The sequence below is a fragment of the Gilbertella persicaria genome (assembly GCF_025201335.1).
Source record: "Gilbertella persicaria strain CBS 190.32 chromosome Unknown B0P05scaffold_66, whole genome shotgun sequence".
Taxonomy (NCBI): domain Eukaryota; kingdom Fungi; phylum Mucoromycota; class Mucoromycetes; order Mucorales; family Choanephoraceae; genus Gilbertella; species Gilbertella persicaria.
The window spans coordinates 48210-64328 of NW_026252027.1; the positions used below are offsets into that span (position 1 = coordinate 48210).

At 37.0% G+C, this 16119-nt stretch overlaps 10 protein-coding genes across 10 annotated transcripts; 7 read left to right on the forward strand and 3 right to left on the reverse strand.

The window, feature by feature from the left end:
- Positions 1 to 224: 224 nt before the first annotated feature.
- B0P05DRAFT_562801 (mediator complex subunit MED14-domain-containing protein) lies at positions 225 to 4012 on the reverse strand. Its single transcript, XM_051580634.1, has 10 exons — positions 3793 to 4012; positions 3614 to 3746; positions 3392 to 3562; positions 3214 to 3343; positions 3015 to 3149; positions 2422 to 2966; positions 1806 to 2374; positions 1026 to 1764; positions 789 to 986; positions 225 to 749 (listed from the first exon to the last, which is right to left on the reverse strand). Exons 1-10 carry the CDS (start codon positions 3984 to 3986, stop codon positions 312 to 314), a joined length of 3252 nt encoding a protein of 1083 aa, XP_051429911.1. The 5' UTR covers positions 3987 to 4012; the 3' UTR covers positions 225 to 311.
- A 160-nt stretch (positions 4013 to 4172) lies between these two features.
- On the forward strand, positions 4173 to 5085 carry B0P05DRAFT_562803 (uncharacterized protein). The gene is made up of 3 exons (XM_051580635.1): positions 4173 to 4284; positions 4340 to 4538; positions 4584 to 5085. Exons 1-3 carry the CDS (start codon positions 4188 to 4190, stop codon positions 5002 to 5004), a joined length of 717 nt encoding a protein of 238 aa, XP_051429912.1. The 5' UTR covers positions 4173 to 4187; the 3' UTR covers positions 5005 to 5085.
- B0P05DRAFT_562806 (S-formylglutathione hydrolase) lies at positions 5086 to 6102 on the forward strand. Its single transcript, XM_051580636.1, has 4 exons — positions 5086 to 5338; positions 5391 to 5545; positions 5592 to 5627; positions 5686 to 6102. The coding sequence occupies exons 1-4, from the start codon at positions 5170 to 5172 to the stop codon at positions 6076 to 6078; spliced, it is 753 nt and encodes a 250-aa protein (XP_051429913.1). The 5' UTR covers positions 5086 to 5169; the 3' UTR covers positions 6079 to 6102.
- A 20-nt stretch (positions 6103 to 6122) lies between these two features.
- On the forward strand, positions 6123 to 6687 carry B0P05DRAFT_562812 (uncharacterized protein; the record flags this gene model as incomplete). The annotated part of the gene is made up of 2 exons (XM_051580637.1): positions 6123 to 6304; positions 6346 to 6687. Coding segments are annotated over 2 exons (500 nt in total), but the record flags the coding sequence as incomplete, so codon positions are not given.
- A 16-nt stretch (positions 6688 to 6703) lies between these two features.
- Positions 6704 to 8208, forward strand: B0P05DRAFT_562813 (uncharacterized protein). Its single transcript, XM_051580638.1, has 2 exons — positions 6704 to 7377; positions 7428 to 8208. The coding sequence occupies exons 1-2, from the start codon at positions 7164 to 7166 to the stop codon at positions 7982 to 7984; spliced, it is 771 nt and encodes a 256-aa protein (XP_051429915.1). The 5' UTR covers positions 6704 to 7163; the 3' UTR covers positions 7985 to 8208.
- A 97-nt stretch (positions 8209 to 8305) lies between these two features.
- On the forward strand, positions 8306 to 8827 carry B0P05DRAFT_562815 (uncharacterized protein). Its single transcript, XM_051580639.1, has 4 exons — positions 8306 to 8338; positions 8402 to 8503; positions 8558 to 8596; positions 8645 to 8827. Exons 1-4 carry the CDS (start codon positions 8318 to 8320, stop codon positions 8756 to 8758), a joined length of 276 nt encoding a protein of 91 aa, XP_051429916.1. The 5' UTR covers positions 8306 to 8317; the 3' UTR covers positions 8759 to 8827.
- Positions 8828 to 9518: 691 nt separating this feature from the next.
- On the forward strand, positions 9519 to 10912 carry B0P05DRAFT_562817 (uncharacterized protein). The gene has a single exon (XM_051580640.1). The coding sequence runs from the start codon at positions 9778 to 9780 to the stop codon at positions 10738 to 10740; it is 963 nt and encodes a 320-aa protein (XP_051429917.1). The 5' UTR covers positions 9519 to 9777; the 3' UTR covers positions 10741 to 10912.
- Positions 10913 to 11224: 312 nt separating this feature from the next.
- On the reverse strand, positions 11225 to 12064 carry B0P05DRAFT_600535 (uncharacterized protein; the record flags this gene model as incomplete). Its single annotated transcript, XM_051583234.1, has 2 exons — positions 11225 to 11989; positions 12052 to 12064. The coding sequence occupies 2 exons, from the start codon at positions 12062 to 12064 to the stop codon at positions 11427 to 11429; spliced, it is 576 nt and encodes a 191-aa protein (XP_051429918.1). The 3' UTR covers positions 11225 to 11426.
- A 1050-nt stretch (positions 12065 to 13114) lies between these two features.
- B0P05DRAFT_480204 (uncharacterized protein) lies at positions 13115 to 13276 on the forward strand (the record flags this gene model as incomplete). Its single annotated transcript, XM_051575112.1, has 1 exon — positions 13115 to 13276. A coding segment is annotated over one exon (162 nt), but the record flags the coding sequence as incomplete, so codon positions are not given.
- A 10-nt stretch (positions 13277 to 13286) lies between these two features.
- Positions 13287 to 13861, reverse strand: B0P05DRAFT_562823 (uncharacterized protein). The gene is made up of 2 exons (XM_051580641.1): positions 13562 to 13861; positions 13287 to 13521 (listed from the first exon to the last, which is right to left on the reverse strand). The coding sequence occupies exon 2, from the start codon at positions 13499 to 13501 to the stop codon at positions 13310 to 13312; it is 192 nt and encodes a 63-aa protein (XP_051429920.1). The 5' UTR covers positions 13502 to 13521; positions 13562 to 13861; the 3' UTR covers positions 13287 to 13309.
- Positions 13862 to 16119: the final 2258 nt, after the last annotated feature.

Here is a 16119-nt window from a genome sequence, read left to right on the forward strand (position 1 = left end):
GTGAGACTGAATCAAGCAAACCCAAAAGAAAGCATCGTGTGCCTGATACGCCTTCTCTTTTATCTCAAGCATTACCTGTGCCTGATCATTTACCTACTCCACCACCACCACCACCACCACCTTCAATACCTCAACAGTTTGATGAACATCTAAGTACGATTGTGTCCATGTTTCCAAACATTGAACCTGGTGTTTGTTTTATGATTTTACAAGCCAGTGAAGGCAAATTACCAGAGACGATTGAAAGGTAAGATGAAGTATGGCGATGCTGTTTACTCAATTCACCTAGTTTATTGGACATGTCAAATGATTTAAATGAGTCTATCTAAAATGCCTTCACATAACCCAGATGAACATAAAAATCCATGTTGAAATGGAACCACACTTGGTTCAAAGGTCTCCTTGTCCAGTGTATCTAATAATTGACTGAATTGATCAAATGGGATGAATTTACATTGTTGAGCCACTGAAATAGCATCGCTTTTCTGTTGAAGGGAAGGAAGTAAATAAGGTGCAGGAGGAGGAGAAGAAGTAGAAGAAGAAAAAGGAGATGCGTAGGCTGCATCGGATAGACAGAGTGTGGATTTGTCTGTGAAGCGAATATCAATGGCATACATGGAAGAAAAGATGACGCGTACTGCATCATACGCGCGTGGTATAATCGAGACTTTGCCAATATCACCTTCTTGAATACATTTCACTTCAAGACGTTCCAAACAACTCATCAGAGGCAATGTTTGAAAGAGAATCTATTGAATCAACACATGAATACAACAAGATCAGCTTACCTGTACAAAATAAATCAAATCTCGATTGTCATTCAAGACATCCCGTAAGAAACTAGCAATACGCCAGTGGGGGTTTCTTATCTGAGTAGGTAAGGCAGTGACCGGTGTCTGTTTGGTATGATGCGTAAACAAGTCCAACTGATATTGTCTTTGTTGACCTTTGGTGATCGTGTCCCAACGAATAGTACAACCATAATGCTATCCTTGTTAACATGGATCTATCTATCTCTATTTTACCTTGGCATATGTCATTCGCAATGACTGTAGATCGGTCGCTTCAAAGACCAGTTGATCCTTATATTTCTTGAACCAGACAGAAGACACTTGTCTTGCCAAATTAGCCATCATAAACAACCGTTCCCAATCGACCAAGAACTGTTCTATACAACGATCAATCTGAGTATAGGTAAACGAGACAACACCCGTGGCTCTATCGAGTGCAATGTGGTCACCCAACGCATGTCCTTTCAGATGGAGAGCATCAGCATCCAGTTTATCTTGCACTACCACATAACAATCGCCTGATTGTCCCCACCAACCAAATGAGCGTATCATGATATCGTTCTTTAACAAAGGAAGCAAGCGTTGTACCCAAGAATCAAGCGTACCAGACGATGTCTTGAGTACATCTTGTTGAGATACACACACAACTTCCATCTTGTCTGCTGCTGGATGATTCATCCCATGTGTCTCGATCCCAGTTAAGGATTGAAGCAAAGGTCTTGTATGATAAGCTAGTCGATAGGATTGTAGTTGAAGTTCAATCTTACGGTTCATGATGTAGGCTTGACAGAGTGAATCCAGTTTGGCAAGATAGCGTAAGTCAATCGAGAGACGATCAATAGGTTGTTCATACGATAGTCTTTGTTTTTTATGTCTTTTGGTATCCATAAACTGGTCTTGCCATAATTGATCGCATTCAAGATATGTCAAATCAACAATGGTTTGATATAATCCACTCGCATCATATGTTTTACTAGATTGTATGAGTAACAAGAATACATTAGTCGTGCTTACTTTATACAGCATAACCATGACTTGAATTGATTCTTGACGGTCGCAATCACAAAATACCAATCTTCAAATTGAGAGAACTGCAAAAAGATACAATGAGAAGGGTAACTGACTTGCTTAGCCTCTGTCAGATCACCAAACAACTTTTGAATATCTTCAGGCCTTAAATTCATATGGGAGGGATGATAAGGTTGTAAATTAAGCTGTTTGGCTAGTGATATCACTTCACGCACGACCACTTCAGATCGTAACCATAACAGATGACGTGCAATGTGTTCAGGATCATTGTTTAACTTGTCTTCTAGACTACGGAGTTTGAAATCACCTTCATGACAGCCATCACTGGCCTCAAATGCCTTGACACGGCCTGTTCTTGCATCAGATTCAATACTGATGTATTTCGCATGACGATAACGAATCACCAGTGAAGATTCTTCTGCTAAATACAGACCATTTTCTTGTAAAAAGTCTTTTTGTGACACAAGCAAGGATCTGAATTGATTAATCATGCATTGACCATGGTGGTTAGTAGCATGTAATACCAATTGCTCAACATTCAAATGAGAAGGATTCTATAAGAGAGACATGAGCGGAAAGTGGCTAGTACAGAGTAACTTACAAGCAAGGGTTGATCTGTATAGAGCTCAGGACGACCATCCCAAAGGACCTCCAGCATATGTTTAGGGTATTTCAAAGAAGCCAATACTTTAGGTCGGTCTTGCATAGGCATCTCTGATAAACGAATACTGGCACCAATACCTGCTTTCTGAATCAATCCTTTCCAATCATCCCGCATAGACATGGATAACGCGAATGGATCAGCATCACGTATACTGATCTCAATGGTCGTGTTCTTGTTTGAATGACTCTGACTGGCCCAGCGTGAAGCAGGCGATCCACCACGCCAATAGACTAACGTAAGTTTTGTTCTTTCTTGGTTCATCTGGACCTTGAGTTGATTGATCCAGCGTGTCTTGGCCAACATGGCAGCTTGTATATACAAAATCTCTAGCTGCATATTCAGACAACACAAGTGTAGATAGTCATACATATTCACAAGAGGGAAAAACAACAGTCCATTCTCTTCAGGAGGCACCAATTGCTTCTGTGCATTCACACGTACATGCTGTTTCTGAGCCTCGTTTAATGAAATATCCATATCCTCTAGTAAGTCATGCTGGTTAGATATCATGGTGAACTCATTTTCTTTACCTGTTGCTCCTTCATGAGCACTCGATACAAAGATGTCTAAAGACACAATCCACCATCGTCTATCATGACTATGTCCCATCAATGTCAATGCCACTTCAAATTCATGTTCAATATAGAAATAAATACGACCATTTTCTACATATCAATCAATAAACACACTCATATTTCTATATATATATATATATATATGATTTTTTACCAATACGATAAGTTTGCATAGGACTGGGCAATACTTCAGTTGTCATCATACGCATACGAATCACATCATTCATTTGTTGAAATGTCTCGAGCACTTGTCTATCTGTTAAAGGTGTTGGCATCATCATGTCCTATACTTCATTAGCGTGTCATTTTTTCTTTTTTTAAGGATGTCTTACTTTGATCTTAGTTGGCATGCGTTGATAAGTGCCTGTGGTTAAGACATCTACTGCTGTTGGAATATCAAAGTTTCTGAGTCGAGCTGCCGGTAGTTTAACATGAATGTTGTGTAAATAATCCACTGTGTCCTGAAATATCTTGTTTTGATTTGCTAAAAATGCCATGATATTCTACACACATAAAGAGAGAATGAGTTGCACTTTAGTGTTGGACTTGAGTACCTGACACATTTGGATATCATTCGCATTCTCGGCCCATTTGACAAGCACAAGTAACTTGAGAAACTGTTTTCGTACACTGATACTGTATGTCAAAATCTGTCGTTTCTTTTCTACATCAGACATGGAGGGTAGTCTATTCTACAGTAAGCAATACTATTCCATCAGAAAAGAGTCGTTACGTGTCTGTGAGTGTCATGAGATCAGCATAAGACTTGTGAATCAATTTGCCAATCAGTGCGCGAAGTGGCACCATACTGGCCATTTCAACAGGCAATTTGACCTTGTCTTCTTCCACAACTGGTTTCTTTTTCATAGATACGTCATCTACGTGCGAATGAATAATGCCATTGGGTGTTGTCATGATGGGCTGCATGGTGTTCAATCGCGCGCAAAAAAAAAAAGAAAAGAAAAAGAAAGAAAAATAAAAAGGTTTAAAAGAGACGTCACTTGTATATATATATATAAAAAGGATTATAGGCGGAAAATGAAAACTTGCCGTTTTCTACACTTTCGGCTCTCGGATGAGCTATCATGCATCTCTCTCTCTCTCTCTCTCTCTTTCTTCTTTTTTATCATGTCAAGAAAGAAATGGATGTATGGCGCCTTGTTTATTACTATTAGCATTGGCTTGTTTTATATCTTTTTTGAACACAAAGAACCTCTTTTAAAAAGTAAAGAAATGACTCAAGCTCTTTTTTTTTATTTTATTGATCAAGATATATATAGACATTCAAACATTGGCTTTGGAAATAAAATCCATGCCTTATGGTTGGCTAGTAATGGGATCGATCACTGCATTGACTTCAATTCCACCTATTTTTGGATTTACTTTTTCTGTCTTGTTGAATGGGTTTATTTATGGGTTTCCCTTGGGTTGTTATCCATCTACTTTGGGTGCTTTTCTAGGTTCCCTATGGACACTTTTGTAAGATACACACACACATAATAAATGTATGGCTGACCTCTATAGACTCATGCGCCAATCTCATCTGTTATCATGGCTTTCACTATCACCCAACCATCAAGAGAAATTTGAGGCTGTTGAACAAGCCATTGGTCTGGGTGGGTTCAAGATGGTCTTGTTGATTCGCCTCTGTCCTATACCATGGCAAGTATCTAATTTGGTGCTATCCTTATGTTCTACTGTCTCATGGCAATACTACATCATAGCCGCTTTCATAGCCTGCTTTAAATATAATTGGGAAGTCTGGGTAGGATCTCAATTGGCTAATTTATCTGATCCTTCACTACCACCCACTACCCACCGCATTACATTAGTTACTATGGTGATTGGATTGATTGTACTCGCCTGTGTGTTTGGGTGGTTGTATCGAATGACAAACAAGATATTGAAGCAACATCAACCTGTGTTTAAATATCAATCTGTTTAATTTATGCCGTCATAACAATGTGACGTATTACTCATCTTTTTTTCTTTCTTTTTCTTTCTTTTTCTTTATTTTCAATAAATGTCTTTAAAGCAAGTAGCAGAAAACAAGTGTTTTGGTGGCAAGGTCATCAAATACGAACATCACTCCGAGGAACTCGGTTGCGATATGAAATTCAACGTGTTCTTACCTCAGGAAGCCACAACACAAAAAGTACCTGCTATTTACTTTTTGTCTGGCCTGACTTGTACTGAAGATAAATTTGTTGAAAAGAGTGGTGCTATGGCTGAAGCATCCAAGCATGGTCTTGCCCTGATTGTTCCTGATACTTCTCCACGTAAGTCATAGAGGGGGAGGGGTTTCATGTCTCACTCATTCAATGCCTGTAGGTGGTGTCAGTATTGAAGGGGATAATGATTCTTGGGATTTTGGTACAGGTGCTGGGTTCTATTTAGATGCTACTGCACCTAAATGGGCCAAGCATTATCGTATGTATTCCTATATAGTGAAGGAATTACCTCGTTTAATTCAGCAGTTGCCTATTGTAAGTCATGCATGCCATATTCAGTATCCATTGAATATATGTATAGGATAATACGCGTGTGTCTATTATGGGCCATTCAATGGTAAGATAATATACATATATATATATATATATATACTTTGTAGCTTATACTTGTCTAGGGTGGTCATGGTGCTTTGACTATCTTCCTGAAGAATCCTACCCAATTCAAGACTGCTTCTGCCTTTGCTCCTATTGCTCATCCTATAGCATGTCCTTGGGGTCAAAAGGCATTCAGTAACTATCTCGGGGAAGACAAAGAAGCCTGGAAAGAATACGATACAGTTGAACTACTCAAGCGTTTTCAAGATAAAGTAGATATCTTGGTTGATATAGGCACAGCCGATGGTTTCTTGGAAAAAGAACTCTTGATTGATCAACTGAAGCAAACTGTAGAAGAATTGGGTCAAGACCAATTTAAGATTCGTTACCAAGAAGGTTATGATCATACTTACTTTTTTCTTTCTACTTTTGTTGCTGATCATATCCAACATCATGCAAAATATTTAAAATAAACAAGCCACTTTTTCTTTTTCTTTTTTCTTACTTTATTTCTTTTTCATGACAGACAAAAGTAAACTAGAAGCGAATGAAAAGATTCAAACACAAATTGATGCTTCGATTGGTATTGCACGATCCCTTATTCAATCTTGGTTACCACCACCTCAACTTGGAGAAAAGTTAGAAGAAGATCAAGATGATCTGGACACAATGGACAAATATGCTACAGGAAGACCTGATAGGTAAGCTAGTTAAATGAAGGCTAGGTGACTGACACAAACAGGCTGGGTCTTGGGGCTAAATTCCTTTCTCATAAAGATGCGATGCGACATAACCAAGATGGATCATTACCTTCGAAACAAGAAATACAGTTGAAAAACAAGATTTTAAATCAAAACAAAAGAGCTGAACGTGATCCTGTTGGAAAACGATCGCATGCTTCAGACTCAGAAGATGAAGAAGAATCAAGAACAAAGCAACAACAACCAAAAAAGAAATCAGCACCCGTCAATAACAAAAAGAAAAAGATTGGTCAACAAGGTGATTTCCTGTCCATGTATTTATCTGAGCGACAACAGAAAAAGAAATCTAAAAAATAAACACTTTATACCCTTTTTCTTTCTCTTTTTCTCTTTTTCTTTTTTTTTTTCTTTTCCTGGCTAAAGAATCGCTTGGCATTGCTTGGAATATCTTATTTTTAACTATGGCTACTAAAGTAGAAAACAATATAGACAGTGGTGAACGAAATGCATTTTATTCTTTTCTTAAATCCCTTGGATCATTTTCAGGTGATTTATCTTCTCTTTCTTGTCCAACCTTTTTTTTGGCTCCTGTGTCTTTGATTGAATACAAGTAAAGATCAGAGAATATGAACGTAAACTAATAAACGGATAGTCAATATTGGGCTTCTCAACCTGAATTGTTTAGAGCCATTGGTACTCAAACGACTGAACAAGACAAATTGCTAGCTGTCATCAAATGGTACATTGCTTATTTAAACGCTGCTTTCAAAAGAAGAATTCCAGAGGGACAATGGGACAAGAAACCCTTCCACCCGATTTTAGGGGAACAATTTCATAGGACATGTTCGCAGACGCAAATGGTATGTGAACAAGTATCACATGACCCACCCACCACTGCCTTCCATGTCGCCAGTAAAGGTGTGGCATTGAATGGTCATATTGGACAGACATCGCGCATGGCAGGCACCGCTCTTGTTTGTGAACAAACAGGATGTGGCCTCATCACCACAGAACATGAACAATACCTTTTCTCGCATCCTTCTTTAGCTGTCCGAGGCATTTGGTATGCTGGTAAGTAGTTTCACATCCACTTCTCTTACACAACTCACTTTGTTCAACAGCACCTTTTATTGAATTGATGGGCACCATGTATATTCAAGCATCTTTTGGGTATTATGCCTGTATTGAATTCTCTTCCCGAGGTTGGATCTCGGGTGAAATAAACCACTTTAAATGCCTGGTGAACAAAAATGAAGGCTCAGTCAAAGACGTGCTCTATAAAATTGAAGGTCAATGGACAGGTCAATCGACTCTGATTGATTATCAAAAAAGAACATCGAGCTTGTTTTTCAATGTCGAGTCACTTGTGCCTTCTGAACCTGTTGTACGATCCATCCAAACCATGGGTCCATTGGAATCCCGCCGTGTGTGGCATAAAGTAGCAGAAGCCATTCGTACTAGTCAACCAGTCTTGGCCAATAAAGAAAAGGCAGCGATTGAACAAAATCAACGAGAAGCTGAAAAGAAACGAGAAGAACAAGGTCAACCATGGCAACCCGCTTATTTTAAATGGCAAGCACAGGAACCCCATGTGGTTCAGCTACAAGCGATGTGGCATGATACACTTCAGAAAAAGACAGATCCAGTTCTAGAGGGTAATTGGGTCATGCTTAAATAAAAACAGAAGAAAACCTCGGTCAGTTTTATAAGAGACAGGACCGAGACAAACCATTGTTTCTAGAGTACAGTGTGGCTTCTTAAAATAATACCTCCTTATTGTGCTATCTCCTTTTGTATTGATTTACATTCTTAACTTTGCTAAGATAGAATGATGTTATTAGTTTTTGGGTAAGACTGACTAAATTAAACGTAGATCTTTTTTTTTTCTTTTTTCTGAAGAACCTTCTTTGGCCAATAGAATAAAGCGGAGAAAAAGGGAGGAGAAAGTCACACGAAACAAGGATTTAAGCGGAACTTTGCATTTTTTCTTTTTTTTTTTTATTCATTACCAATGCTTTTATCTGATACTACTGTAAGGCGCACTATGCTAAAAAAAAAACACACACACACACACACACCATTGACCATTTTATAGACTGTCCAAAGTATACTTGAGAGTATTGCCCAAGAAAAACAATGGTCAAAACAAGACGTTGAAAATGACCTTAGCATCCTTAGTCGAAATCGTATTGTTCATGTATGTTATATTACCATAGATCATCAACTGATATATGTATATCTATACGCCTAGGTGCATGATTTACGAGCTTTGTCTGGAGAAAGTTGGGCAGTAAGTATTTGGGAAAGTATGTTTTCATGCTCTTATTTCCACCAATAGCAAATCGAATTACTCCCACTTGTCAAAGATCTCCTAAGAAGTGCGATTGACCCAAGCTGGCCCACAGCAAATCATCATGGTAAAAATAGATTATTAATTAAATTTGTGTATTGAAATTCTAATACAGTTGAACACCAACCTGAAGAAGAAAACAAAAAGAAAAAGGAAGACGATTCAGAGGATTCGAAAAAGAAAAAGAACAAAAAGAACAAGAAAGAAAAAAAAGGGTTCAAGAGTCCTTCTAGTCTAGGCACGCCCGTTGTTCCTACTATCTTGACAAGCACACGCTATGAAAATGGCAATTACCTTCATGATAATGGAAGCGATACAAGTTTGATTAGTCAAGATCCTCTCACGATTCAAAATACGATTCGAAACACAACAATGATGAGTAGTACCAGTGAAGAAGAAGACGATGATGATGAAGATGCTTCAACACCTACACGTAGAAAGAGCGTATCATTTAGTGAAGAAACAGCTATTATCAACTCAAAGAAAGAAAAGAAAAAGGATAAAAAAAAGAAAAAAGATATGGCAAGTATAGAATTCAACCATGCAACACATCCTTATACTAGTCACCCAATAGTAAAAATTCAAAAACTCAAATTCGAAAACTGTCAAAAACTACCTCCTGTGCCTCCCAATGATCCATTTTTACAAGGAATACATGATAAATTAGTATGTTCAACTATGATTGATACTTGAAAAAAAAAAAAGAAAAAAAAAAGCTTTTTGTGTGAATAGAGTCAATTGTAGTACAAATCAATGTCTTTTGAGAATGTACAGTGCGGCTGGTAAATTCTGTCTGTTTCCCAAAAATAAATGGCCCTAAGTAAAAAAAAAAAAAAATGATTGGCTGTTTGTTATGAAGTGATTGTCGGTTCTTTATCAGATTGTCACTTGGGTAAAAATGAACAGTTAGTTAGAGTTCCGTTTTGTCGTCATACTATCTAATTAACGATAAGAGTGAAAGACAAAGGAATAAAGCTTTTACACCATAGCTCAAGAAGTGCTAATTTGACTAAGCCTAATACAACAGTCATTTCATATAACTGAATTTGAGAACAAGAAAACTATTTGTTAACTGTGGCTGCGCGTAACTCGTAACTCTATTCTAATTTCTCTATCTTATAATGTTATCAAAGTCATTCAGACCAGGAACCGACCTCATTTCTAAAAAAAAAAAAAAAATAACAAGACAACCTCTTGTATTGAATATCATTACTAAAGCTATATTAAATATAACCGATGAATACCTTCCTGAATCTTGTGAATGGCCAAATGGAACGCGCAGTGATGTTGTCCTTGTTCCTAAATCAGCTGACGCAGACCCCACAATTATCATCGAGTTCCAACGTACTGTGGACAAGAAGTTCATGGAAAAGGCTATAGCATATTATCTTCAGGCGAGCAAGAGATTTGGTACCATCCCAACCATTTTAATTGTATGCATCGAATCAGTCCAGGATTCTGTGAAAGAAAGATTAAGAACATGCGATGATTTGCCTTGTTATACAGCCTGCTCTGATTTTTGGGCAGATCAATGCTATGTTATGGACAAGAATAGTATCCAAGATTACATTTCTCAGGATCCATTTGCTGCTTTCGGTTTATTCATGACCAACCAAGCTACATCAATTGATCTGGCTCTAAGAAACACTGATCCAACTATGAATATGCTATATCGCATATCCCTCGATGTCTACACAAAGATTCTTGATCAAGATATTAAATGCGTCAATGAACTAAAGCAACTGAACGATGTCTATTATGAGCAACCTGAAAATATACTAAGTCTTTTGAAAGACGACAATACATCGAGAAGCAGCATAATAGAATATGTATCACAGTCCGCTGAATATAACAGAGAACAGAAAAGAAAATCAGATGAGCTCATTACGGAGGATGACCTTCAGGAGTGTCAGGATACTGACCGTTTCAAATGTCAGAGAGCAGATAATGATGAACAAGTAACGACTTCTGATTACAAAGAAAGAATGAAATTCATCGAGAAGTTCAAAGAAGATAGAGCTGAAGAGGGTAAGACGATGAGTTGGAAGCTCTGCTTGCTGGAAGGAAGAGAAAAGCTTAAATGATGCTATAAAAACTCCAATAGCCTTAGAGCAGCGTTCGCTAAATACGAAAAGAAGCAGTGAAATCTTTTAGAATTGTGATCTCCAATAATTTATAGTTTCTGAAAAGCTTTATTGTTATAGAAATTTTAGTATAAGATAATTTATAAATCTAAAGAACATACTTTTTTTGTAATTCCTGTATTAACTGAGTGTTGTTAAATCAGAGAGGAGAGGGGAGGAAAAGAGAGAAAAAAATATATAAAGTAATTGGATTTGAATAGGTTTTTAAATTAGAGGAAGCAATGTAACTATCCAAATGTGTACAAATCAATGGAGGTCTGCGGTTTTTGAACTTATTTCAGCAGTAAAATCCTAGTATGATGCTATTTTATAAAGAAAAAGAAAAACTGTACTTGTCAACACACTGACACAATATGAAAAATTGAATAAACCTATAGTTATAAGTCAAACCTATGAAATTCAGGGCTTGCGAAAAATAAATGGTAAATTATGTTTTATTAACTACTTAGTAGCCACACATACTCGTAGAGGTGAGACTTGATTTAAATAAAGAAAGGCGAAAACTAATACAAGATAAATCCCACAGGTTAAATTGTAGTAAATTGTATACAAAATAAAGGTAGCCTCATACGTCAAGTAGGTGACAGGGTCCATACGACAGTATACAATAACCAAAAATCATATCATCATATTTCAGAACCCACGGGCTCGAACATAGTGGACAAGAGCTGAATAGTAGAATCCGCGACATCCTTAAGTTTTGATCTCTCTTCATTATTGCTAGCAATATACAAAGTAAGTGCTGCAAGAAGGTTAAGGTTCTGCTCAGCGTCTTCATTATCGCTATTAATCGTAGCTTTTAAGATAAATTGACAGGTTTTAGCCCAATATACACTGTGTAATTGTTGCCTATATAAGTTGTCCAAGTTGGCTAAAAGTCTCTCTTTTACTGATCGTGAAATTTGATCAGTGCATAGAAGAATAAAATATACTTCGTAGCTGTATTTCTCGGATACTTGCAAGCAATATTCAATTGATCGTTTCATCGAGGTAGTTCCAACATCCTTTTGAGCTTCCAAGACGATTGCAGGCAATTCAACTGCAGCTGACGTTTGAAGTAAATAGAGAAAAAGAAAGGATCCGTCATTCCGTGTAATGGTAGTGGCGCAAGTATATCTATCATTACCCTCATCTAACACAGATTTTGTAACAAGATTGATAACAATTGAGTTTGATAAGAGATGTAGTACTATGCAATATAGAAAAGTCATTTCACCTTGTGAATACAGTCAATTAGCTAAGTTGTCGTACCAGTAAGATCCATCTCCAATTTACGTGCTTTTCACAATTTTTTTTGTTTTCTACAATAACTTGGTTGCCTCTGTTTTAGCTTTCAATATCATCGTACTAGGCTTTTCAATAGAGGGTTTTGGGAACAAATTGCTATTTAATACTCCGGCGTTACCAGTATTGGGTTACGAGTTACAGATTATGGGTTACGAGTTACAGATTATGGGTTATGGGTTACGGATTATGGGTTATGGGTTACTGGTTATGGGTTATGGTTTACGGGTTACGCACATTCACAGTTAACAAATACAGTATTTTGCTATTTGATTTTGTGGCAAACTTTAAAAGTACGCCGGGAAGTTTTATTTGGATGGAAAGACACTGTACATAGCTGGACTAGGCCGGTCGGAAAAAAAAGTTAGTTCGGTAAGTGATATTTGCATACTGTCAGTTTATGGACAGAGATACAGACAGGACACTCCATCTCCGTTATGAGATTATCTCTAAATGGAAAGAGATTGATGTCGATTTCCAAAAAAAAAAAAAACTGCGTTTTCATCGATGAGGCAGGTTTTAACAACCATATGGTGCGCGGCTGTGCTTGGTCAAAAGTAGGAAGTCCAGCAAATATTATGCTTCATCAGAGACAGGGAGTAAATGTTAGTATCGTCGGTGGTATCTCTGTTTATGGCACTATCAATTTCTCCAGAGTTGAGCTTTTGAGGACAAGCGACGTCGAAAAATTAGAGCATGAATATCCGAAACAGCAGCAAAAGAAGAGGAAAGCCGAGACTCAAGATGTCAAACCTAAGATACCTTCAAAAGGAACTACAGCCTACCACATAGTTAAGTTTGTGGAACATGTTATGGATATCCTAGATAGACACAATAAACACGGGTTTTACATTGTAATGGACAACTGCAGAATCCATCATAGTGCCTTTGTTGTTGATGCGATAACTAAAAGAAACTATAGACCATTATTTATGCCACCATACTCCCCTTTCTTGAATCCTATTGAGGAGTGCTGGTCTAAGGTTAAAAAGAATATGAAAAGAATATAAAAAGAATATAAAAAGAATATAAAAAGAATATAAAAAGAAATCCACTGGAAAAGGATGATAGGCTTTCGGATCGGATTCGAGATGCTTGTAACACTATAACTACTGAAGACTGCCAAGGCTGGATACGACACTCTGAAAGCTTTTGGGAAAGATGCATTAGCAAAGAACTAGAATTAAGATGAAAGCTGAATCAATGTCTACCAGAATTTTGTATTTTATTGTAGATATAAAATAGTGAGATTGTCTCGAGAAAAACTCAACTGTCTCATTTTAGATTGAAATACTGTATTTCTTTTTAGCTGACTATTAAGATGAATAAAGCTCTTTTCTGTGTTACAAAATTCTTTATATAGAAACAATAGCCCACGCATGGCTTCCATTCTCCATTTACTGAAAACACCACCCATTTTGCTTAATAAACATCATTATATTGGTATTTTATCGTAGAATTGCTTACCTTTCATCATTTTTTCATTCCTGGGAGGAACAAAAACCAATGTCTGATTAAAAAAATGTCTCTCATTTTTAGCACAAGCTTCTCCTTTTACAAGCAGAATGTGAGATCAACATCATATTCTGGACAGCATTGATACCCTACATGCTTTAAAGACCCGTATGTTGTGGTCTTTGAGATGAGATAGAAATCAGTACCATATTTGCTTCCGATACAGGAAGCCAATTGTAGAAGAGACAACCAACAGTATAGCCATACGTTCTGATAATTCTATAGTTTTTGTTAGGCAGAAAACACTAAAGAGCTAAAGAAAAAATAATGATAAATTTTTGGTCTGAATAATAGCTTAAATCAATCAAACTGTCTCAAATGATAAGCAACACAGCCTATCATATTACTGCAGCGCAATCGATGGAAGAAAAACGCAGTTGGTTACGTTGCAACGACATTGCTTTAGATTCAGTAGTGATTTTGGAAAGTGTTTTGATCCAAGAATGAATTTGAACTCTTGAAGAGTGGAGCATTTGTTCTTTATTCAATCATTTAGTCTAATACGACATAGAATGCTGAATCTAATTTCTACAATCTTCAAGAGAAGCAGTTATTCCAGCCTGTTTGATTCTTTTTTTTTATCGTACCATCATTTTTTAAGGGACCTCTTTCCAGCCTTTTATTGCTTCGTACTTTTCAACCAAATGGTTATACAATCTCAAAAAAAAAAAAAAAATCGCAAGTCAACAAAGGGCAACGACAAAAAGATTTGTGATGGTTATAAAAACTAGATATTGAGTACAAACTACGTACATTTCTGGCCTCTGCAGTCAAACTCAAATATACTGCTCAAAGGCGGATTGTTGTGTTCTACAATGTGGTCCATAACCAGTGAGCATAAATAAATATATGACATTGTAAATTTATCAATACTGTTCCCTCTGTCTTTCACTTGATAACTACCATTAGCAGAATCATGCCAAATGAAACGGTAAACGACTTATATAGTGCTTCTACTCTCAAATTACTTGCAGAATCATTCAAGTTAGCTTCAAACACCCTGTCAAACTAGACTCCTTTTTATGAGCAATTTAGCCCTTTTTTCAGCAAATCAAGAATGGAAGCACTAGAACAAATGGATCAACAAGACCAAAAAGACAGGCGGGCAGAGAGGAATAAGCACCTTAAAATTCAGACTCAAATGTATAGCAATAAATGTTTTTTTTTATTTTTTTGCTTTTGACAGATAGTTCGTTCATGCAGTTGAATAGACAGTGCGATGGTTTTTTCTTTCCTTTTTTGTATGTTTCTTTGATTGGCTGGTACGCTACGAATATAGAAAATGTTTTTGATAACATGAATGACGTTACTGAGAGTGTACAAACTACGTATGTTGCTCTAGATTGTAGCCTCCTTTTTTAGGCATCCACATGATTTCAGCACTGCTAAAGGATGCAATACACTGAGGAGGTTCAACTAAAATAAGCTCTGCATTCTGAATTTCAAATCCTTGTTAAAAGTGTCTGGATTTAAAGTAGCTTTATTTTCATTTTCTTTCTTCTCTTTTTCATTCATGACAGAAGTTGCTATTCAAGATAACAAGACTATCCTTATGGATAACAGTACAATACACGAATCAGGGATTGCTTTATCCAATAGTAGTTCATGCGCTAGTTTCGATGAAGAAGATGATGATGATGATAGGAGTAGTAGTCATGATTCTATAGATACAGTAGCTACCATGGAAAACGATAAAACAATACCCCCCACAAGGCGCCGTAATCGTGCTTTGACTGTCACACAGCAAAATGTTCAACTAACGCAAGTAATACACCAAGAACCAGAAGAGATACCATCTACCAACTCAGGGGATATTAAAGACCAAATTCATGAGTTCTCATTAATGGAGAGTAACCACAATTCAGACTCAGATAGTGACAACGATGAGATACCTTCCAGACATAAAAGAAATCAAAGCCATCGTTCTACCATATCCTCAATTCATTCTTATGTTTCAAGTGCGTCCAACTATGATTTGTTGCTGGCTCGTTTAGGTGGGAATGGTGTTAAAGACAGCTCACCGCCTGTCATGGACACACCTACACAGGAAATTCGAAAATCATTTGATCGTATTCATCATGATGCTGTCACTAAAGGACAAGACGACGATATTGATTGGGGTAAGAAAGCATGTGTGATTTAGACAAGACTGATCTTTATTTTATAGAGTTTTGGTCTAAAGTAATTTCTGACTTTAGCGGTGTAGCTAAATCAGAACCTAAAATTCTGTCTTTTCATATTCAAAAGGGTATTCCACCTACTTTACGTGGTATGATTTGGCAGTTGTTTGCCAAAAGTAAGAATGTCAAGCTAGAAGAGCAATACATGCAGTTGCTAAAAGACGAAGCTGTTTATGAAAAAGCCATTGCGCGCGATTTGCCTAAAGCAACATTCAACCATGATTATTTCATGGACGGAGACGGACAAGATGCTTTATTTAATGTCGTCAAAGCGTATTCTCTTTATGATACAGAAGTAGGTTATAGTCAAAGTTTACTGTATATCACAGGCCCTCTATTA